Genomic DNA, 25,495 nt, shown 5'->3' with positions numbered 1-25,495 from the left:
GACAGGAAATCTCAACAAATAGAAACTATAAATTCTAGAAATAAAAATTCTGAAACGAAAAACTCTGGATGGGAAGAACAGATGACAGAAGAAAGGGTTAGTGAACCTGAAGATAGGTCAACAAAATAATCTAAGATAAAGAACAGGAAGAAAAAAGATTAAAAGAAAAAAATGAAAGAAGCCTCAGGGACCTTGGGATAGTATCAAAAGGTCTAACTTAAGTCAGTGAAGCCCCAAATTTAGAAAAATGAATGGGCAGAAAAAAATATTTTAAGAAATATTGACAAAATATTTCCCAAATTTAAAGACTAATGTGAATTTATAGATTGCAAAAGCTCAGCCAACCCCAAGCAAGATAAACTAAAACTATGCTAAAGAACATCATAGTCAAACTGCTAAAACACAAAGTAAAGAGAAAGGTCTTGAAAGCAGCCAGAGAAAAATAACACATTCTATACAGGGGAAAAACAGTTCAAATTATCACTGACTTCTCATATCATTCTGGGTAAAGTCAGCTTCCATGTTTGCAAGGAGCCCTGTGGAAAGGCACCCATGGCAAAGAACTGATGTCTCCAGCCAAAAGGTAGCAGAGATCTGAAGCCAGCCAAAAGCTACCTAAGCAACCTTGGTAGATGGTGACCACTGTGAAAATGCCCAAGAAAAACCCTCCCATAACTCTATGTAATCAAATGTCAAGTCCCTTTCAACCACAAAGAACCTGTCTGGCTGGACAAGAGAATAGCTACCTACCCTTCCTCCTTTATTTAAACTCTCTACTTCTTTTAACGAAAATAAGCATGATGATTTATAGTTTTCAAAGAGGTTTCATATGCAACCTCTCCTTCTGATTTTGATTTTCATTACAGTATCATAACAAAGGGAGGAAATCTGCCTTCACTTTTCAGATGGAATACTGATGCAGAGAAAATTACCTGAGATCACACAGAAATGTGCCTAGGGTAATATGGTTACCAGAAATATTAACTCTCCTATCCTTTTATTTCTGATTTCTATACCCTTTCCTCCCCTCAAACTCCAAAACCACTGGTGGGTACATTTAGAACAAAATCATTGGTAAAAAATATTCTAGTTCCTTCTGTGTCTCATCTTAAATCCTGAAACAGAGACCATGTCTTGTAAGAAACACACTGAAGTGAAATTACAATTTAATCATAGAAAATAAACAAAAGGAAGAATTAAACATAATACACTCCACCTTCCCTTCTTTTACTTTTTTAGACAATAGAAGCACAACTAAAAGAGCATCTGAAAAACAAAGACATTCACACTCTCAGTTTGAGGTTCTGCTGTCTATTCCATCTCTAACCTTGACTTACCCTGAGGCTCCAAGTCAGTCAAGTTCTTTGGCCTGAGGAGATGAAACAGCAACAAATAAGAATGGAAGGGAAAGAGACAGACTAGAAGGAGAAGAAAAGGAAAAAGATGCCAACATTTTAAATGACTCTACTGCAACCTGTACCATCTTTCCTTTCAGTGACAATTATACCTTACATTTAAATAGAACTTTAATATTTTTTTCAAAGCATTTTCATATCTATTATTATTGCCAATCTGTCCTCTTAATTCCAGACAAGTAGCATGGAAGGTACAAATCATAAGGCGTCATCTGACAAAAAAGAATTGGTGGGCTGTGAACCCAATGTCATTGTAGGGTTCAAGGTATTTTAAGCTTTTTAATTTGAAGAATGAAGAATTATAAAATATGAAGAATATAAAATTTTTCAAAATTTGGTTTCCTCACCTGAAATTGGCATGCACATTTCAAACCATCTCCATCTTCTTTACAGACTCCTCCATATTTACAGGATGATTCATCACAAACTCTTACATCAGACTCCCTCACATTTAATTCTGCAAAAGAGGAAAAACTGTTTCACATACATACTTGGCTTTCTGGATCCAAAGGTACATAGGTAAATAGAAGAAAATTTCTTAAAATGTGTTGAATACCCCATTCACATGTATAAGACACAATATACAAAAAGTTCTATAAGACACAAATGTTCAGAATTCCCCAAAGAGGATCCTGTGTAATAATATACCTAAATATAATCCAAAGCAAAATAAAACAGAAAATTTCCAGATTTAACATAATTTCCAAAAGTAAATGTATGGAATTTTTCTGTTTTGGCCTACACCAAGACCTTAGGGTAATAATCTTACTATTTCTCACTTAACATTTTAGATTATTTTTCCAGTGACAAACTGTTTTTAAGGGTAACAAATGTGAATAACTAAAAGCAATCTTCATTCTTTTAGTACTTAGAATAAATTTCAGGTGATCATTATGCACTCTAGGCAAACTATTTTAACTACAAAAGAATAGTGAACTTGAATTCCATACAATGATATATGTGGAGCATTTGTGTACATAGAATTAAAGAGATTCAAAATCTTATTAGATTTACAACTCTAAATAAACTGATTTGATTCTACCACAGCAAGCAGAGTCAATCAACAATACTAGAATTCTGCAGTCATTTTGTTCCTGCTCCAACACTGTCAGTCTTGCTCTAGAAGCATCAAATTAAACTTTCTCAGAAATCAAATAAATTGCTTCAAGGTTAGTGTGAAGTAAAGCTGTCAATCACATGGAATTGGGTGAAAACCACTGCAATGTAATTTTCCTACCCTCCACATTGGGAATGAGAGCTACAACAAATGCACTTACATAAGGAATAAACAAATGACTGTTTTTCACCCCAGTGTTGTGACAAACACATGGGTCTGGGAACAGAGAGGCCTAGTTTACTTCTGATTCTGCCGCTGAAGACTCTGCAAAGATAGCAAAGTCTCCCACATCTCTAGATCATATCTTGGCAAACAGATCTCAGAGAGCACTTCTCCAGCATTACCCCAATTCTGATTGTTTTCTATTTCTAGATTTCAAAGCAGGACTCAGTAGACCAAGTCAAGGAGATTCCAAAACTAGTGATAACTGTCCTAAGTGACATTTCGTAGCCTGCCTCTGCTTCACTGCTCTGCAAAGGTATGTTAGGTCTCCTACTCCCAGTGACCCTCTGAGGAGCTAGCAGTATAGTACCTGAATACCCAAGGAGTTGACAGTACTTATCTGAGTAACCACTGTGAAACAAGCACTGCACTAGGACAAGCAACCGTCTATGTGGGGTTCAAAAAAATGTTTTTCATTTCCTTAAATGATCTCAGGTTCACAGAACTGGATTATTCTAAAGTCCAAGCATTTGTAAAAGAAAAAAAAAAAAAGACAAGTGGAAACTTAAAACGAGAAAATTAATATAGCTGTTTTGTTATTCCCACTGTTACACAAACTATTACAGGTATAGAAGATCATCTTTTAATTCCTTCTCACTCTGGCTGTGGAGGCTTTACATGCTTGGTTCTCCTCATCTCCCAGTAATAACTGCAAAAGCTCTCACTTCCCTTTCCCCTCCATCATCTGCTTTAGACTTGAGGTTCAATCCTACATGGAGGGTCTTTTTCCCTACTTACCCACACTCCAGCTAGGAATTTCCACAGGGTCCAGTTCAAATTAGTGTCAAATATACATCTTCAGACTCAAGAAGATAACTAAGTATTAATAAAGAACTGCCAGGCCGGGCACTGTGGCTCACGCCTGTAATCCTAGCTCTTGGGAGGCCGAGGCAGGCGGATTGCTCAAGGTCAGGAGTTCAAAACCAGCCTGAGCAAGAGCGAGACCCAGTCTCTACTATAAATAGAAAGAAATTAATTGGCCAACTAATATATATAGAAAAAATTAGCCGGGCATGGTGGCGCATGCCTGTAGTCCCAGCTACTTGGGAGGCTGAGGCAGGAGAATCGCTTGAGCCCAGGAGTTTGAGGTTGCTATGAGCTAGGCTGACGCCACGGCACTCACTCTAGCCTGGAACTGCCCTTGAAAAGAGGGTAAGAATACATACTATCTCTGCTCAACTACAAGCTTAACCAAGTTTAGGGATCATAGAAATAAGAATTGCATGATTTGAAAACAAAATATAGTGCATTTCTTTTTCCTTTTCATTGTAGGCTTAAAGTTCACAATATGTTCTATTACAATCTATCAAACAATCAGACATAAAAAACAAGAATAAGTAAAGTTTTTATTTTGTCTGTGGGTCTAAATCATGCTCTAAGTTACAACTCGCTACTTTGGCTAGAGATTCTTTTGAGTTGTAATGTTTTACCTGTCATATTTTATAGGTAGAGTGGATTGTAAGCAAAAACTCCTAAAACTGTAGTCCCAGCTACTTGGGAGCCTGAGGCAGAAGGATCACTTGAGGCCAGGAGTTCAAGGTTGCTGTGAGCTAGGCTGATGCAACAGGACTCTAGTCAGGGCAACAGAGTGAGACTCTGTCTCAAAAAAACAAACAACAACAACAAAAAAAAAAAAACTCCTAAACCATACCTACCACCAAGATTTACACATTTGTGACCTCAAGGCATCTGTTTGCATGAGAGACTAAGGAATATTTAGGAGAATAATCATCTAAGGCAGAAAAGCTTGGTCCAATAAAGAAAGCCTTGGACAAGAAGAGTGATGATGTCTATCACTTAGACTGTTCCCCCAAGCCCAACGCCAACAGCTCATCATGACAGACACAGAGGGGCCACAACAGGAACTAAAGAATAGCTTTCACTAAAAACTCTAAAGTGACAAGATATAAACAGCTCTGGTTTGACGCTCACATGACAAGATAATACATAATACAAAGGGAGAATAGGTGATGGGTCACCTCAACAGCCCCTGCATATCAGCAGCACACCTGCAGGACAGCACAAGGCCAAACAGATTAAGTAGAGGCAGGTAAGGAGTACACCTCTGTTACCTGGCAGGAGGTACCAACGTGCAACTTCAGGGGCAGCAAACATGATCGGAAAAAAAGACAGGTGCCATATGGCAGTGGCTAGAATGCATTAGTTACCCCACATGACACATGTTTTGGTGACTTCAAGAATAAACTTGGGAGGGGGACATTTATGAGAGAGACAGAGGTCCTACATTCATAAGCAAGGGTAAAAGTCATGAAATTCTGATTACTCTGGTTATTAGTCATATTTTATTTTAGGTTCATCTTACTATCAAATCCATGATACTGTTATATGTGTTAATGTGTTAAATGAGATTATGTAGTTGATCAGAAAGCAATTATGAAGCATCTACTCTGTATCTAATACTATGCTAAGAATTTGAGACACATAGAACAATACGTAACAGGGAACATATGATCTTGCTAACATATGGAATAATTTGTGATGAATTCAATATAGGCTATAATTAAGGGGATAAATGTGTCATACAGTCTACGATTGCTCCAGGAGTTTCAAGAAGTACTAGACAAAAATAGATCTGAAACATAGGGTACAGTGTCAGAAAAGGCAAGACTTGCACTGACCTTGAAAAATCAACAAGGCTTTTTTTCTGATAATAAAGCTAACACAGGATCATTATAAACAATTCAGAAAAGATGTTTTAAAATAATGTTTTAACTGCCCACAACATGTGAGTAATATTAAAAGATAAAAAAGAAAATATTTTTATCTAGGAAAACAATATAAGTGAAAGTAGGGACAGAGTAATCTAATAGTACACACAAATAGTACTAGTAACAGTGGTTTCCTTAGCAAAACTATTGTCCTACACTGGGGAGTACCTTCATTAAAATCAAATAAGAATTTTATTTTCTCATTTGCAAAGGAAAAAAATCAATGTAAAAAATTCTCATTTTAAGGGCTTTTTCATTATATTTCTTAATATTTAAATATCTGAGATTACTTCCTTGTGGGCAATCAAGAAAACAAATATTCAACAAATAAGTAAAGAATATTAATAGAAACATTCCAACACTGTTTTATAAGAACACAAGGTTGTTAATGTCACAAGCTCATGAAAGCATATTTTAAATTGTTTTGTAATTGTGGCAGGCACTGCTGATTGCCTACCTTGGATTTATTCTCCTCTTGTTATTTAGTAAGAAAACCCCGATTTTGTGCAGGGAAACAAGGTATTCGGCTAAACAACCTGTATTTATCAGCCCCCCTTTGCCATAGTTCATATATAGGCACTGGCCCCTCCTCCTTTATTCTTTTTCCTGATTGAAGAGTAAACCTGTTGCCTAAGGTTGCATAAAAATGAAAGCACAGAAAAGACAGAAGCAGGAGAGTAGCAAGATAGAAGAATCATAGACTCATCATACCTAGTGTAGATTTCATCCCTCCAGACTTAACTGTTACAGGAAATACTGTATATAAATGAATATATTTTTTAAAAGCCTTTATTATTTAACCCACTATTTTCCCAACCTTATTAAAGCCATGTCATCTACTCCATTAGAGCCAGGTCACTTACACATGCAGGTAAACACAATCCCCAACCGAATGACTATATGTAAATTTTTTTTTTTTTTTTTTTGAGACAGAGTCTCGCTTTGTTGCCCAGGCTAGAGTGAGTGCCGTGGCGTCAGCCTAGCTCACAGCAACCTCAAACTCCTGGGCTCGAGTGATCCTTCTGCCTCAGCCTCCCGGGTAGCTGGGACTACAGGCATGCGCCACTATGCCCGGCTAATTTTTTTTTTTTATATATATATCAGTTGGCCAATTAATTTCTTTCTATTTATAGTAGAGACAGGGTCTCGCTCTTGCTCAGGCTGGTTTCGAACTCCTGACCTTGAGCAATCCGCCCGCCTCGGCCTCCCAAGAGCTAGGATTACAGGCATGAGCCACAGCGCCCGGCCTGACTATATGTAAATTTAATTCAGATAAATATTTCTAAGCAAAAGACTTTGAAAAAACCTCTATGCTACATCACAGTCCACATGGTAAAAAATTAATTTATTGAGAACGCCATGATTTCCTGGTGCTCTGACTCCTACCATATTCAAGAATCACTGCCTTACCTCAAATCCAGTACAGAAGGAATCTATTTTGGAAGCATCTTCTGAATGTTCTTTCAAGTATTCTTGTATATTACCAGCCAGCAAGAGGACACTCTACTACCTGTCAATGATGATGATGATTACACACCTGCCTTCCTGAAACTGCAATGGAAATTCTGCAGAATGGATGAGCCATTACTAAGGCCCTCAAAACTCAATTCTCCAAATAGAAATATTTTACACAAAGAAGCACTCATAAGAGTTGCTCAAAACAAAAATATTTTTCCCCGGTTGCAAATGTGCCCCACAATTCTCTAAATGTAAAATTTGTCTTGTATTTCATTAACATTGCAAAGCTCAGAAACAATACACATTAGATGAAGGAACCCTGCTTGCTATGAACCTAAGCTGCCAAAATTCCCAATTTGGGGCACCACTAACTAGGTTCAGGCTGCAGTTCAAAATGAGACCCAGCAGCCCTCCAGAATGATATGACTTTTCTACCATCCTTCCATTAAACCAAAGGTAGTTCTTGGGATCTTGTGAGTTAGCTTTGCATTTAATTTCCTAATACAATCACTAAAAGGAAAATGAGTCAAATAAGCAGATCTCAGGATATTACTGCAGCTATTTTTCCATTTCAATAGAGGGACCTAAATATACTAACTTCAAGTTTATGGCATGTCATAATAGGGGCCCCTCCTCTAAGAATGTCTTATCCTCCAGCAAGCCTGGCTTCCTCCTCTTCCTATTAAAAATCTTTTTCTTCAAGGTCAATGCAACCTCTTATTCTAAAGATTCAAGAGCTTTTTTCTTAAGTCTTCCGTAGCTCTTTTCTTGACCTTTCTATGGCAGTAAACACTCCTGGCTTCACCTACTAACTCAAAGGCGTCATTATCCCCCCCTCCCAACTCTCTGACTTCTTCTCATTTATTCAATCCTTTTTCCTTCCTTCTCCTGCTGCCTACTTCACATCAACAGCACTCTTCGGATTTATCTACAACTTAATCAACTCTCCAGATTAAAGTGTGCTACTCTCTGTAAAACCTACAGATCTATGCCTATGGCACAAAGAATTCTCAAGGCTACTAGATCACACTCTCTGGAACACCCACGAACACTGTAGCTCCAACCAGGCAGTTCTTATGCTGGAGTCAGTTATATGTTACATACCTAGCCTAAGTATGCCAACTCTACTTGTTACTAGAATTATATGATTTCAACCATTCATATGAATGAAAATAAACTGTTTAAAAACTATATGAAAACTAAATTGAAAGACTTGAATAAGGTGAGCTGCTTTAAAAAAAATAAAACTGCAGTTGCATTTAGAATTCTGCATCCACAAGTCTAAATTCCTTTTTAAAGGGATTAAAACTAGAATGTAATAAATAGATTATAAATATGGCTTATTCCATAAAGAGGAAAAAAAGAAAAACCTTGGCCCTCTTTCAAAACATCATTTGATAAATATGTGTTTATGTGTTTTTAAGTTCAAATAAAATGCTATTTGCATTTATAAATCATTTTCGTGACTTTCCCACTTTAAATAACTTTCTCAATTAACCAACTACCTACCAGAATCTTATGGGACCAAGACAAGAGGGTTCCTAATGTATATAAAATGTTCTGCCTTCAGCCATTCCAATGTGTCCTCTCATCTTGTTCAATCTCTCCCATTCTGAGCCACACCCACTATTTCAAGTCTTCAAACCTGATTTTCCCAACCTTATTAGAGCCATGTCATCGATCTGCTTTTTCCAGTTTTCAGAGTACTGCTAAGGAAAGTCCTATAAATTAATGTTCTCTAAGGTCTTATTTACATGTGGAAATCTTTAGTTCACCACTAATTGATTATTTACTCCCAAAAGGACATGCTCAAACGTTTACCTAGTTCTTAAAAACAAAATTCTAATGAGTTTATATTCACTGTTTAGATGTTAATAGTATTTGAGAAAACCTGCCCTTTTTCAGAAAAGCACACCAATCCAATCTACAGGAGCTGGATGGTTTCCCAAAACAAGCCCAATTTGTTCCTGAACCTGTATCCAAATGCCTATGAAACAGTTCCATGATCTCTATACTGAAAATAGTGAAAATATTTAAAATATTTAAACATTTAAAATATCCCACACCAGGAAATGGTGTGATACAGCCATGGAATATTATACAGCTATTTAAAAATGAATATTATGTAACATGGAAATATGCTTATAAAAAGTGAAAAAGCAGAACACAAAACTATACACATATTGTATATGATTATATATAAAAACACATTTAGGAAAATCCAGCCAGGAAAATACAAAAACTAGTAATAGCAACTGTGTTCGACCAATTGAACAATGGGTGATTTTTCCTCTTCAAGTTTCTATATTAGTTATTATTTAATGGAGGAAAATAAAACTCAATATGATTTCAAACACAACCCAGAGGCAGTTCGCTATATAATGAACAAAGGGTGAGTTTGGGAGTCAATAAGAGCCAAGTTCACATGCTAGTTCTTTTTTTAGCATAATATTTTCCCTTTATACTATAATGATTAGATGAGATAATGTATTTAAAAGCAACAATGTCTAGAACAAGTAGGTATACAACAAAGATTCACTTACTTTCTTTCCCCTTATGGCTTCAATTGTCAATCATTCTGAGGGGTAACTCTCATGGCACAAATCACTAAAAATACATTTCTGGGTAAAAATCAAGCAGCATATTTAGCAAATGTTGACTTCAAGTCCCAGCAAATCAGAAGAATTAGAAATTAAATTCTCTTTAACTCGTTTACTAAATTAACCATATTCCATTAGTTATTCTTTTATTTTTATAAAGATATGAGGGGGAAAGTAAACTTTACTTAATATTTCATGATACAAAACCAAAAGCAGTTTATATTAATATTAAAAAGCATCAACAGCAGAGATGACAACTAAAATTTCTCTAAGCTATATTTAACAAAAGAAATTTCACATATGCCACACAATTATCTGACTCTGATATTTTTCATTCCATTCTGCATACTACTGCCAACCACCCTTTGTCAAGCAACACTTTGCTCCTGTCAATCCTCCACCCCCACACCTGGGATCTTTCCCTGCTGCCTACTTCAATTCTCAATACCTGTGTCAGGACATGTCAGGCAAGGTGACAGAGAGGACAACTACTGCAGGATCAGATGAAAGAAAAGACCTGGATCCCAAATTAAGCATTCAAGGCTCCCAGGGTCTTTCCAGATCTATACAGTCCTAGCAAAGGTCTTCAAGACAATATTCTCTCTCCCCCTTTCCTGTTTCCAATCTCTGAGATTCTGACACTAGCTTGGCAAACCTGTGTTTCCCTCTCACAGACTCAGAAACTGAATTTTTTACGATGCAATCATTAAAAATGATAAAAAGTCTCTACATTTCCTGACATGATATGTCAAGTTCTTATAAAAGGCAGATTTTCTTAAATGTATAAAATGTATTTAAATGACTATTTAAAAATCTGGATGGTATATACACCAAAATACAAATCACAGTTATCTCTTGGTGAAATTTAAACTTTATTCATTATCCTGTATCTTTCTGAATTGTGTTGGTATCACAATGACCTTGTATTTTAAAATCAGATGAAACAATTATACGCATTTAAGAACCTTGAAAATATTATGCCAAGTCAAGAAAGAAGCCAAGCACAAAAGGCCACATATTGTATGATTCCATTTATATTATATGAAACATCCAGAATAAGTAAATCCATAGAGACAGAAAGTCTCTATGTGGTTGCCAGGAGATGGGGGTGAGAAGTAGTGGAACCAACTGTTATCAGGTACAGAAATTCTTTTGGGGATGATGGAAATGTTCTGTAATTAAACAGTAAATGGTGATCATGGCTGTATAATATAGTTAATGTATAAAAATCACTGATTTATACAATTTAAAATGGTAAATCTTATGTTATAAGAATTATCTCAATAAAAACTAGATGTAATTTTAAAAATCATATAAAACAATCAAGCTACAAATTGGAAAAATTGAAACAAACAAACAAAAAAAAGGACGGGCATTATAACATGCTTTTTTTTTTTTTTTTTTTTTTTTATAACATGCTTTTTAAGAGGCATACTCTGGCACCAGACCACCCGGTTCAGTATCCTGGCTCTACCTCTTAACAGTTGTGTGACCTTAGTAATTTATCACCTCTGTACCTCCATTTCCTCATTTGTAAAATGGGGACAATAATCATATCTATCTCAAAATGTTGATGGAGGATTAATGATATGGAAAGCGCTTAGAGCAGCATGTGACACATAGTAAGTGCTAGCTACAATTTTATTAGCCTAGTTCTGGGGAAGGGGTGGAAAAATGAGCACTCAAACCAACTGTGGGAGTACACAGTGGCACAACCTCTCATGTGTCTATTGTACTGAAATTTTAATCGTCTTTATCCTTTTACTGAATTCTATTTCTAAGAAATTATGACAGATATAAAATAAAAACATAAAAAATATATGTACAAGACAGTTAACATCAGCATTTTTTATAACAGCAAAGTAGAAGACAACATAAGTGTCCATCTGTTGGAAAGTAATAAAATTACTGATAAAATACCATGCAAACATCAAAGTATGTGGCAGAAACCATATATTGATATGGAAAAAAGACCAAGACCTACTGTGAAGTGGAAAAAAAAGCAGATTATAAAACTATACATATAATTATAATCCCACTTACATTTTGCAACATATACACATTTGCATTTGTAAGATTTTGTAAACGCATTCAATACATTTCATCAAAATATTTTAAAATCAATAATAAATCTAAACACAAGAATAATGTCCTCTGGATCTATTTCTAACCATTATACTTAGTGTCTGCAACACTGAGTAGAACAAAAGTAGCCAGAACCCAGAGAATCACCCACAAAGACATAAATCTACACAACGACCTGCAAATTAGCACTGGAGAACCTGACGTTAACTAATTTAAAAAAGAATTTTAAAAAGACTTCACAAAATTCTGGTGCACTACAAAGAGTTCCAGACTTGGGGTTAATTATTTGATTAAATAACTATAAGATCTTGGCCAAGCACTAAATCTGAGAAATCCCAGTTTCTGGAATAAAAAATGAGTATAATGATCCCTCATAGTACTGCAAGGATTAAAAGAGATCCTTACAAAAGAGCACTAGAAACTATAAAGGATATTGATCCTCTTTGGCTGAAACCACCAAAACCAAACTTAAAAAGACACTGCTGCAACCTTAAACCCCAGCAAACTGTTGTAAAATAGAGAAGAATTAAAAAAAAAAACAAAAAAACCCTAGGTTTAATAAAATGGAAATTAGAAAGTACTTATGTATAAACTTGAAGAAGTAAACAATAATGGTAAACACAAGTATATCACCTAAAAAATATCTCAAACCACGTTAAAGAGGAAAAAAAGCTATGAAAAATGAATACAGAACACTAAAACAAAGAATGAGCTGCCTTGTAAAGAACAGAGAATCTAAATATATCAATTTAGGCTATAAACAACAGAATTGACAAAGCAATATCAGCAGTTTAGTTTCATTTGCAAAACAGTATTAGATGTAAGCTGACAAGGCAAAATAAACTGAATTTTAAAATCCCAAAAGGAGATATGACCTGTGAATAACAGCAGCTCCAATAAAAACAGAAAATGCCAAAGCAAAACACTATATCAAAAAAAATTTCAGGGCTGGGCGCGGTGGCTCACGCCTATAATCCTAGCACTCTGGGAGGCCGAGGCGGGCGGATTGCTCAAGGTCAGGAGTTCGAAACCAGCCTGAGCAAGAGCGAGACCCCGTCTCTACTAAAAATAGAAAGAAATTAATTGGCCAACTAATATATATATATAGAAAAAACTAGCCGGGCATGGTGGCGCATGCCTGTAGTCCCAGCTACTCGGGAGGCTGAGGCAGAAGGATCACTTGAACCCAGGAGTTTGAGGTTGCTGTGAGCTAGGCTGATGCCATGGCACTCATTCTAGCCTGGGCAAAGTGAGACACTGTCTCAAAAAAAAAAAAAAAAAAAAACATTTCAGGTTGGGCATGGTGGCTCATGCCTGTAATCCTAGCACTCTGGGAGGCCGAGGTAGGTGGATCGTTTGAGCTCAGGAGTTCCAGACCAGCCTGAGCAAGAGCAAGACCCTGTCTTTACTAAAAAAATAGAAAGAAGCTAGCTGGACAACTAAAAAAAATATATGTAAAAAATTAGCTGGGCATGGTGGCACATGCCTGTAGTCCCAGCTACTCGGGAGGCTGAGGCTGGAGGATTGTTTGAACCCAGGAGTTTGAGGTTGCTGTGAGCTAGGCTGATGCCACACAGCACTCTACTTCGGGCAAGAGTGAGAATCTTTCTCAAAAAAAAATTTTTTTTTCAAAATTTTTCTGCTATAAAATGAAACAATTTAGCATAAACATTAACAGGTTAAAAAGAAGGGCAATCATCACAGATTTCCTCTTTATAACTTTACCATATCCCTCCAATTTTGTACACACATCATATACTGCTTTTATAACAAAAAAAGTGTGGGGGTTTTCCCCCCTTTTTTGAAACCATAGAAAAGAAAGACTCAGAATACTTGCACAAAAATGAGAGAAACAGAGCTGTGGTTGAAAACATAATACCTGCCAAAGTTTTCGAAGGCAGAAGAATATGTTAACAACTTTAGAACCTTTAAGTGACTTTTGAAAAAATGATGAGACAACTAAGCCATGCAAAATACATGACACTTTTTAAAACTAAATGGATTTGAATAGTAACGGAGTATTAACAATAAAGTAAGTCACCTAAGAAACTAAAAGCAAATACTAAGAGAATTTTAAGATTTAGCATAGAATTTCAAAGTGAATGAGAAGTATGCCAAGCTCCCAAACGCCTTATGTCTCCCATGACAAAAGCTAAAAATGGAATAATAGGAATAAAAAAAATAGTTGTTAAAATAATGTTTCTTAACAATGTGAAAAAAAGTGTGGGGATAAATGGGTTGAAGTTTTCTCCTAACTCATCTTAAAAAAAATGAAAATTTAAATTCCACTAAAGAAATCACATACATATAGAAAATAGCAAATATGAATTAAATGAAGTTGGTTATAACAAAAAAGGCAATAACAAGTATTGGTAAGGATGTGGAAAATGGAACATCCATACATGGCTGATGAAAATGTAAAATGGTGCGGCCACTTCAGAAAACGGTTTGACAATTTCTCAAAATGTTAAACATAGAGTTACTAAGTGACATAGCAATTCCACTCCTAGGTATATTATCCACGTGAACTAAAAGCATACATCCACACAAAAACTTACACATGAAATTCCATACCAGCATCATTCATAATGTCAAAAAGTGGAAACCCAAATGTCTATCAACAGATACATGGATATGCAAATGGGTAAATAAAATATGGTATTATCCAGACAATAGACTATCATTCAGCCATAAAAAGGAATGAAATTCTGAAACCTACTACAACATGGATCAACCTTAAAAACTACGCTAAGTGAAAGAGGCAAAGAGGCACATATTGTATGATTCCATTTATATGAAATGTCCAAAATAGACAAATCTAAAACAAAAGATAAGTTAGTGGTTACCTAGGGCTGGTAGAGTAGGGGTAGGGATTGGGGAGTGAGTGCTTAAGAAAGTGAAGGTTTCTTTTTGGGAAGATGAAAATGTTCTAAAATCGATGGTGGTGATGGTTGCATCTATACTAAAATACATTAGATTGTACACTTAAAAAGAAAAGATGGAAGGTAGCACAAATATTAATTACTTCATTTAAGCTAAATGGGTTGAATGTCAGTAAAGTAGAATAATCTATATCTCTATTGGGAAACAGATCCCAATACTTAAAAACTAAAAAAACAAAAACAAATACAGAAAAGGGTGAGTACTATGACAACTTCAGGAGATACTTTAAATCTAATATGAAGGTGAAAAGTACAGCAAATCATGAAACAAAATAATATTCAATGTGTATGTCTTAAATGGAATAACAAAAATATAAGAAAAACTAAAAATTGAAAAATAAACCTATATCATCATAATCGAAGGCTTTACTATTTCATTAACAGGAGATGACAAAACAAAAACTAAAAAGTGTAGAACTAAAACAAAACATAAATTAAACTCTTCCCCTCAGTAAGGGCCAAGCTGGCAGAGCCAGGTTCACCCCATCTCCTACAGCAGGAGATCCCAGAGGCCCAGGAATAAAAGGATCAATGATAGGCCAACCGCGGTGGCTCAGGCCTGTAATCCTAGCACTCTGGGAAGCCAAGACGGGCGGATTGTTTTCACTCAGGAGTTCAAGACCAACCTGAGCAAGAGCAAGACCCCGTCTCTACTAAAATGAGAAAGAAATTAGTTGGACAATTAAAAAATATATATATATTTAAAAAAAATTAGCCGGGCATGGTGGCGCATGCCTGTAGACCCAGCTACTCAGTAGACTGAGGCAGAAGGATCACTTGAGCCCAGGAGTTTGAGGTTGCTGTGAGCTAGGCTGACACCACAGCACTCTAGCTGGGGCAACAGAGTGAGATTCTGTCTCAAAAATAAAAATAACAAAGATCGGTGAGAGAGGCTGGATGAGGACTGGCAAAGTGAAGAGCTCATGCCTCACCAGACAGCTCTGACTCCTTTTTGTATGTGGAAATGAGAGTCCAATGTTGCCAGTACCTCCAAGTTTAGAAAAGAAGATAGAAATGCAGATTTTGTAGTGAAACCTCTAGATTTTTAATAGTTAACAATCAACGCAACTTTTTAAAACACTGTCCAAGTCCTCTTAATTCTTCCTATTTCCACTTTTATCTTTCACCATGCTGCTAGCCTATTCCCTTCGCCATTCCATTTTCATTGATTCCAGACTTTGCTTTCTAAAACCACAATGTCACTCAAGCTCTTTAAAAACTTCCTGTTGCCTTTAGAGCAAATGCCAAACCTTCAGATCGGTCTTGAAGGCCTTCCACTAATACGGTGGGCAGCATGTAACTCATCTCTTGCGTTAATCCCCACAACCTAGTATTCCCAAAGATTCCCTTCTCTTTCCCACCTTTGTGCCTTTTCTGAAGACACTCCCTCAGCCTAGAATACCGTCCCCAACTCTCCTCAGTTTCTGTGTTCATTCAGTCATTAATCCACCCCACAAATAAATAGGTAATGGGTACCTAACTTTGTGCCAAACACCAATCTAGGCATTGTAGATACAACAGTGAACAAAACAGACAAAAATCCCTACCTTCTTGGAGCCACACAAAGGAGATAGTTAGTAGGTCGCACTTTTTCCAGGTGCTTTGGAGCAAGAAAAAACATGAAGGAAGGTTAGGGTGGGACAGACACCAAAGGAATGGAAGGTGGAGAAAGCTGCAATTTTAAGGCATTACTGAAGGTGACATTAGAGCAGAGACCTGAACGAGCTAAGGGGATAAATAACTGCCACAGAAGGTCCCAGGCAAAAGGAACATCAACAGCAAAGGCCTCAGGCAAAAATGTGCCTGGTGTTTCAAGTTGATGTTCTACTATCCCTATACAGCCCAGCTCCAGTGCCACTTAATCTGGGAAACCGCTTTGATTCCTACAAATCAAAACTATTCATTCCTATGACATTTTATCTGTATCTTCCTTAGGACACCTGTACAGTAGAAACCCTCTTTTGAAAAGAGTGATCACTGATTAATTAATCAAAAGTCAGTTAAAGCAAGAAATCATTTTAAAATGACACATTTTAACTTCAAATATATAAACATACATTCACTTCCCAATGTAGTACCAAGATTTTTTCTTTGAGGATAAGTCTGCTAAATGCAGCTCCCCACTTTCTTGGATAAACTACACCCATAATCCATTATCTACCATGTCCATTTTTCTTTCAAGTAGAACAGGGACTTAAAAATACTTGCAATGTTTTCTGGGAAATCCTTCCAAAAATTTACAGGGTTTCCCCACTCTATTTCAGTTGTCTACACAATCTAATTCATTCAAAGGCAATTCTTTCAGCTTTTTGCCTCTATCAAGGCTTTCCAAAGCATTTCATAAAAACAACTCTTTTGCATTCATACTTCATCAATTCGAGGATGATTTATTAAGTTATACTCACAAGCAGCACTAGTATAAATAAGTTTGAGAACAAACACAACTGATTCTTTCTTGGCAAGCAGAGTAATCAAATGATACACAGGCAACTGGAGCTAATCTACACAGGCAACTAGAGCTAACCTACCAGTTTGAGCATCTGTATGCTCGCTGAGGGAACTGGTTAGTAATGGTTAACTAGGAATTGTTAATCCAAGATGTCAAAATCAAGCCCAGAAAAAGAAGTGAAAAGACATTTCTCCAAACTTGACATATTAATACAAAATGGACAATAAGTACATGAAAAGATGTTTAACATTATTAGTCTTTAGGGAAATGCAAATCAAAACCACATTGTGGCTGGGCCCAGTGGCTCACGCCTGTAATCCTAGCACTCTGGGAGGCCGAAGGGTGGATCGCTCAAGGTCAGGAGTTTGAAACCAGCCTGAGCAAGACCCTGCCTCTACTAAAAATATAAAGAAACTAATTGACCAATTAAAAAAATATATATACAAAAAATTAGCCGGGGATGGTGGTGCATGCCTATAGTCCCAGCTACTCGGGAGGCTGAGGCAGTAGGATCACTTGAGCCCAGGAGATTGAGGTTGCTGTGAGCTAGGCTGACACCATGGTACTCACTCTAGCCTGAGTAACAAAGTGAGACTCTGTCTCAAAAAAAAACCCACATTGCTATCAAATAATCTGATTTTAAAATGGGCAAAAGATCTGAATAGACATTTCACAAATGAAGACATACAAATAGCCAACAGGTATATGAAAAAATGCTCAACATCATTAGTCATCAGAGAAATGCAAACTAAAACTACAATAAGATACCATCTCACCCCAGTTAAAATGGCTTTTATTAAAAAGACAAGCAATTACAAATGTTGGTGAGGATGCAGAGAAACAGGAACATCGTACACTGCTGGTGGGAATGTAAATTAGTGCAATCACTATGGAGAAGAGTATGGAGGTTCCTCAAAAAACTAAAAATAGAACTACTATATGAACCAGCAATCCCACAGCTAGGTATATATTCAAAAGAAAGGAAATCAGTATATTGAAAAGATATCTGCACTCCCATGTTTATTGCAGCACTAGTTACAATAGCCAAGATTTGAAGTAAATATAAATGTCCATCAACAGATGAATGGATAAAGGGATTATATGGTGTGTGTATATATATATATATACAATGAAATATTATATAGCCATAAAAAGAATGAAATTCTGTCATGTGCAACAACATGAATGAACTGGAAAACATGTTAAGTGAAATAAACCAAGCACAGAAAGACAAATCTTGTATGTTCTTGCTCATATGTGAGAGCTAATTATTAAAAACAATTGGCCGGGCATGGTGGTTCACGCCTGTAATCCTAGCACTCTGGGAGGCCAAGGCGGGCGGATTGTTTTAGCTCAGGAGTTTGAGACAACCTGAGCAAGAGCAAGAGCAAGACCCCGTCTCTACTAAAATGAGAAAGAAATTAGTTGGACAATTAAAAATATATATATATATTTTTTTTTTTTTTAAATTAGCCAGGCATGGTGGCGCATGCCTGTAAACCCAGCTACTCAGTAGGCTGAGGCAGAAGGATCACTTGAGCCCGGATTGCTCGAGGTCAGGAGTTTGAGCGAGACCCGGTCTCTACTATAAATAGAAAGAAATTAATTGAGCAACTAAAAATACATATACAAAAAAATTAGCTGGGCATGGTGGCACATGCCTGTAGTCCCAGCTACTTGGGAAGCTGAGGCAGTAGGATCGCTTGAGCCAAGGAGTTTGAGGTTGCTGTGAGCTAGGCTGATGCCATGACACTCACTCTAGCCTGGGCAACAAAGTGAGACTCTGTCTCAAAAAAAATAAATAAATAAAAATAATTGATGTTATGGAGACAGAGAGTAGAATGATGGTTACCAGAGGCTGAGAAGGGTAGCAAGAAGGGGAGGATACAGTGGATATGGTTAATGGGTACAAAAATACAGTTAGATAGAATGAACAATATTTGATGGCACAACAAAATGACTATAGTCAACAGTAAGTTAAGATATGCTTTAAAATAACTGAAAAAGTGGAACTGGAACATTCCTAACACATAGAAACGATAAATGCTTGAGTGATGGATACCCCAGTTACCCTGATTTGATTAATATACATTGTATGCCTGTATCAAAACATCACAAGTACCCTATAAACATAGACAACTATTATGTACCCATAATAATTAAAAATTTTAAAAAATTGTTTTAATAAAACATCAATATATAATTTCACACTCACTAGGATGACCATAATCAAAAACAAGACAATAACAAGTGTTGGAGCGCATATGAACAAATTGGAACCCTCATACATTGCTGGTGGGAATGTAAAATGGTACAGCCATTTTGAAAAACAATTTGGCAATTCCTCAAAATATTAAACATAGAGCTACCATGTGACCTAGCAATCACACTCCTATGTATATACCCAAGAGAACTGAAAGCATACATCCACACAAAAACTTGTACATGTATGTTATAGCAGCATTATCTGTAATAGCCAAAAAGTGGAAGCAGTCCAAATATTCATCAATGGAGGAATGGATACACAAAATGTGGTCTATCCATCCAAGGGAATATTGTTCTGATATGTGCTATAACACGAATGAACATTAAAAACATTATGCTAAGTGAAAGAAGCCAGAAACAAAAGAACATACATCATATGATTCCATTTACATGCATATCCAGAATAGGCATATCCATTGAGAGAAAGTAGATTACTAGTAGCCAAGGGCTGGAGGAAGGGAAGAATGTGGTGCAACTATTAAGAGGTACAGGCCGGCCTCCTCTGGGAGGCCGAGGCAGGCGGATAGCTCGAGGTCAGGAGTTAGAAACCAGCCTGAGCAAGAGCGAGACCCCATCTCTACTATAAATAGAAAGAAATTAATTCCCCAACTAATATATATATAAAAAAATTAGCTGGTTATGGTGACGCATGCCTATAGTCCCAGCTACTCAGGAGGCTGAGGCAGTAGGATCGCTTGAGCCCAGGAGTTTGAGGCTGCTGTGAGCTAGGCTGATGCCATGGCACTCACTCTAGCCTGGGCAACAAAGCAAGACTCTGTCTCAAAAAAAAAAAGAGGTACAGGCCGGGCGCTGTGGCTCACGCCTGTAATCCTAGCTCTTGGGAGGCCGAGGCGGGTGGATTGCTCAAGGTCAGGAGTTCAAAACCAGCCTGAGCAAGAGCGAGACCCTGTCTCTACTATAAATAGAAAGAAATTAATTGGCCAACTGATATATATATATAAAAAATTAGCCGGGCATGGTGGCGCATGCCTGTAGTCCCAGCTACCCGGGAGGCTGAGGCAGAAGGATCACTCGAGCCCAGGAGTTTGAGGTTGCTGTGAGCTAGGCTGACGCCACGGCACTCACTCTAGCCTGGGCAACAAAGAGAGACTCTGTCTCAAAAAAAAAAAAAAAAAGAGGTACAGAGTTTCTTTTGGGGGCGATTAAAATTTCTGGAATTAGTACAACGAATTCTGTTTATACAACTAATTCTGGTTATACACCTTTGTAAGTATACTAAAAAAACACTTAACTATAAAAAATAAAAATATTACAACACTATCAGTGCTCAATAAATGCTTGCTGATGGAGGGGAAAAAGCAAGGCCAGATGTGTTAAACAGAAATTTTCACTGTATATATTTGTAATAGGCTACTCTATTAGATAACAATAAGACCCTTCAGGGCAGGGAAGCCCTCTCATACAGATGTCCTTAACATCTACTAATAAATATACTAGATTTCAATAAGCAGGTATTCAGTCAAGTTTCACTAAATAAATTATTATCTACATTTTATATACTAGAAGTCTGGAAGAAAAGTGTCCTGATGAAGATTCCACACTAATTAGAAAAACTTTTTATTCCCCAGATTCCTGAGTTGCCAATAACAAGGCACTTCACTTCATCTGACATAGCATCCATTTGTACTATTCTTATAACCATATAACAATCCAGAGAACCCACTCTAGCTTCTGTGACATTTTTAAAACCTAGTTCAAATTCTCCACGTTATGTCTATCACCAAATGCCACTTACTGGTCTCTCAGTATGTTTTTCTGCCTCTTTAACCACATTCCCTAAAAGAGAAATGCCTCACATTTAGCCTCATTTGTTCTCAAACACCCTAGACTCTAGCCAAAAAGGACCATCTTCATGTTACAAATGAAAGAAAATGTCACGTCCAAGGTTACCTCCTGGTCTCCTGAGTTCAAAGTTTACCTTTCTTCACATATATCATGTATTTCCAAACTTTTTTCTCTTTGGATTACAGGGGGCTTTCTGATAAGTTATATTTTAAAAGAATAAGTATAAATAAAAAGATATAAAATCAAAGATTTTAAAAATAAGTCTAAAGTCCATAATAAGTGGAGAACTGGGGCAAGAAGACAACAAAAAAGGCTTGTTGAGAACAAGAAGAGATAAACAAAGGGCCCAATGCTTAGGGAAGATGTTGTAATATCAAGAGATGACAGTGACAATGCAGACTCAGCTTCTCTGTCATCAAGGAGCATGATCTTCAAGCTGGGAAGGTTAGGACTCTGAAAAAAGGAAGCTAACATCTAAAGTAAGTGGCATGGATAGTGGACAGTAAGGGAACACAGAACTAACTGAAAAGAATTTTCCTCTGATCCAAACAAATCACACTCCATGATACTGGAAAAACTTTTAGATCTGACTTAAAAACTACTGCTAATTATCCAAGCTATCTTGACAAGGTACCAGAACACCAGAAATGAGAGAATGCATCCTCACTTTAATTTTTAAAAAGGGGGAAATAAAGATCCAGGAAAACATCTACAAGTAAACTTACCACATATCTGCTGAAAAATTCCAGAATGAGTAAAAAAGTTTTTGAATACAGTAAAAAGAGAAAGCCACCATGAGCTCTTTATTAAGGCAGGCTATATATACAACATTTGCTTTTTAATAGGATTACTATTAATAAAATGGAAAAGGGGAGGATGATACAGACATATACATATTGATTCTAACAAGACAATCTGACAGACTCTTTTAATGACTGGGTGGTGAACAAAATGGGAAAATGTTGAACAGCAGAAGCTTGAAAATCTGTTAAATTCAACTAAGAGGATGCTTAGCTGGTTGAACATCTGGTTGACTAATGTATCAACATCAACCAAGTTGGTGGGAAGCCTCCAGTAAAATACTACAGAGTTTCACCCTTTTTCACAATCTAGATAACCTCTTAATAAAGCCATAGACCTGGTCTTCACATTAGCAAGAGCCAAAAAGCTGTGAGTGACCCAACATACAAAGCCTCACAGATTCAGCTCCAGAAAGGCCACGGGAGGCTGAAATGATGGTCCAAAACCAAAAATGAAAATCAGCAGGGAGTCATGGTCAGCATTTAGATTTTAAAACTCAAATATACGACAGAGTAAACTTCAGTTTGTATGGGAAATACTTAGGTAATAAAAGTTACTAAAAAGCCTACGCACAATCTCAAACTGCATTAATAAATGCCTATGTCCAGAATGTATTACTGTGGTTCTCAAATTCAGCAATTAAAAAATATTTTTTCCACATGAATTGTTCCCAGGTCTTTTGTCCTAGAAACAGTTATAACAAGAATCTACAAACATCATTTAGTTAAAAGTCTAGCTTTACACCCAGAGTTATTCAAGTATATCTTAGTGCTAGGAAACATTTTATCAGATCAGCCTACTTTATTGACATTTATATCAATGAATAAATAAATATTCCTTGAAAGAAGGCTCAGATATTACTGAATCCAAGTCTCTCTTTTAAAATGAAAGGAAACTAAGAAAAATTAAGTAACTTGCCCCAAATTACACAGCTGTTTAGCAAGGGCCATAACCCCTTTTTCCCACACCATTTGTGTTTCTAGCCCTCAATTTCCTTTCTTAAAATTTACACTATGCACTAAAGAGTAAGAAAGCACACACACAAACATCCATCCACACATACTATATTTTTCTAAGGACAAATTAGCTTAGCAAGAACAAATAGCCACTGCACATTAGCCAGTAAAATATTTTGACATGTTGTGATCACTAATATTGATAACTAATATTTGTTACAAAAAAGGGACTCTAATAATCAAACGGTTTTTATTCTTAAAGTGTGACTACTACTTATTAAAGCATTATCCCATATCCCATTTAACATTAGAAAAATAAAAGTTATTTCATGGATGGAAACGCTTTTAATGGACAGACCACTGTTTACTGTGCTCAAAACCTCTCCCCTCTACCATAAAAGATACCATGTGAAAATTATCAAAAGATTTTACGCCTTCAAACCTAAACAACAGGCCAAAGGTTTTCTTCATTTAGGATACAATAAGCATCTGTTCTGAGGCCCTCTTGCTCCTTACTCCCCCAGAAACAATGCCCCTTCAAGAGCCCAAAGGTACAAAGGTTCTCCAGCAGGCAGGCCAGCATTCCCAGTGGCCTGATGTCCATCCTTCCTCCCCTACTCCCCGCTTGGTTGGAAGAAGACAAGTGGAGGATTGAGAATTGATAAAAAGGCAAGTTAGTAAGGACGTGGCTTATGATCACCACCATTTCCTAGGACATCTTCAGGAGGACCCACCCACCCCAAATGAGACCTGGATGCTGCTCCTTGCCCCAGAGCCTGAATCCTTGGGCTCCTCTGGAACCTCTTTAGAAAGGAAGAGGGAACTTTACTGCCCAGGACCCTCCCTCCCCAGTGTCATCCATTAAAGCCCCAGCAAGCTCTTTGTTTCCAACAGCTGTGGGGGGTGGGGGGCAGGCGGCCTTGGAGAGAGGGGAGAGGTCACTCCCTTGCTCCCATTGCTGCCAATCTCCAGGCCCTCCAGCAAACACACACAAACACAGCATCATTCCCTCAGAACCAGTTTCCTCTTTCTAAAGCACTTTAATAACCCAGGGTTACACCTTGCTACACAAGGGCACTGCCTGAAACCTAATTACCTCTTTCTATATACTCAAACCCTACGCAGGATGACTCCCGAACCAGCCTCCTCCTTTTGAATACACACAAACCGGGTTCACTCCAGGACCCTCATCCCTCCTCCTCAGAGGCAGCCCCAGGCTTCACCCACACACAACACACAAAAACACAGGGTCACTTCATGGGCCCTGGGACTTTCTCATGCCCATACCCACAGACCCGGGGTCGATCCCACTTCTGAACCCAAAGGACATACATACACACACACACACAGAGTCACTCTACATCGCCAACCCGCGTCCTCAGGGCAACCCGTTCCCTTTAACCATTCTACCCCTGAGACCCCAGAGCCTTAAGGAAGAACCTCCCGGGCACATGGTCAACCCCTTGGAACCTTGGCCTCGGCAGCCCCAGCCCCTCACCGTCTCCCGCCACAGCACTGCACACACACAGCGACCCCTGCCTGGGGCCGCCCGCCCTCCCCCGAGCCCTCACAACACAAACACGCGCTCCCGCGAGCACACCCGCGATCGCACCGGGAGCCCGGCCGGCCGGTCGGCGTCTCACTACACGCCGGGCCGCCTCGCCCAGGCACCCGACACACACGGACGCACGCAGGACCACTCCCCATCACAACGGCCGTCCCCAAGCACACATCGCACGCTCGCGCCCTGCCCTCTGCCCTCGCTCGCCCTCGGGCCCGGCTCCCCGGGACCCACACGCCCCGGTCTTTCCCAGCTTGGCCGCGGGGACAAGGAGGGGGGCGGCGGCAGAGGGAGGGGCCCCAGGGGCCGGCTCTGGCCGCTCCTACCTGAGCAGTTGATGCTCTTGCCTTTGCCGCCGGGACAGTCCCCGCCGCCGCCACTGCCGCCACCCGGGGGCTGGTTGGACGCGCGGCTCCCGGGCAGAGAGAAGGCGAAGAGCAGCAGCACCGACGTGTAGCAGCAGAAGGCGAGCGGGGGCGCGGCAGGCAGCCGGAGCGGCGCCTCAGCGGCCGCGGCACCCATGACTGGCGCCCCTGGACGGCGGGAAGCGCAGGGAGCCGCAGGCCGGGGGCATCCAGCCGCGCACCGAGAGCCCCGCCGCTGCCTCGGTGCCTCCTAGCAGCCGCGCCGCCGAGCTTGGGAGCAGCCCCTCGGCATCCCCGCCACACCCGCAGCGCCCGCCAGGCCCGGCTCGCCGCGCTCGGGACGGAGTCGGTGGGTCCGGGCGCGCGCGAGGGTCGCGGGCGCGCGAGGGTGCGCGCCGGCGTGGGGGAGCCTGAAGCTGGGGGAGCGAGCGGGCGCGCGCGCGGCGGGCGGGGGTCGCGGGGAGAGGGCGGGCCCAGCCCCTAGCTCGCCTCCTCGCCTTCCCTTTGTGTCCGGGGCTGTCGCCACCGCGTCACAAAGACCCCGGCCCGCCCGGTGAGGGGCGCGTGACGGAGCCGCGGGCGGGAGGGGTAGCTGCGACCCCGCCCCGCGCACACCCCCGGCGCCCGCGCCGACAGCCCCGCCCCCGCCCGCGGCCGGCGCCGCCTCCGGGGGAGCTATTGTTCCTGCGGCCGGCGGCTGCGCGGGGCCGGGGTCGCCGACACC

The 25,495-nt window shown here is 39.1% G+C and overlaps 1 protein-coding gene across 2 annotated transcripts in view; it reads right to left on the bottom strand.

The window, feature by feature from the left end:
* Positions 1–25,106, bottom strand: part of TMEFF1 (transmembrane protein with EGF like and two follistatin like domains 1) — a 90,140-nt gene extending 65,034 nt beyond the window's left edge. The window contains exons 1-2 of one of the 2 annotated variants that reach the window (XM_012768975.2): positions 24,733–25,106; positions 1,763–1,872 (exon numbers count right to left, since the gene is read on the bottom strand). In XM_012768975.2, the coding sequence (XP_012624429.1) occupies positions 1,763–1,872; positions 24,733–24,928 (306 nt within the window). In that variant the 5' untranslated portion in view covers positions 24,929–25,106. The remainder of the gene's footprint in view (positions 1–1,762; positions 1,873–24,732) is intronic. The other variant, XM_012768976.2, reaches the window with a different exon arrangement.
* Between the last annotated feature and the right edge of the window lie 389 nt (positions 25,107–25,495).

This window comes from Microcebus murinus, chromosome 12 (genome assembly GCF_040939455.1).
Source record: "Microcebus murinus isolate Inina chromosome 12, M.murinus_Inina_mat1.0, whole genome shotgun sequence".
Classification (NCBI taxonomy): Eukaryota; Metazoa; Chordata; class Mammalia; order Primates; family Cheirogaleidae; genus Microcebus; species Microcebus murinus.
Note: the sequence above shows the minus strand (reverse complement) of the source record. Positions and strands in the feature narration are given on the sequence as shown.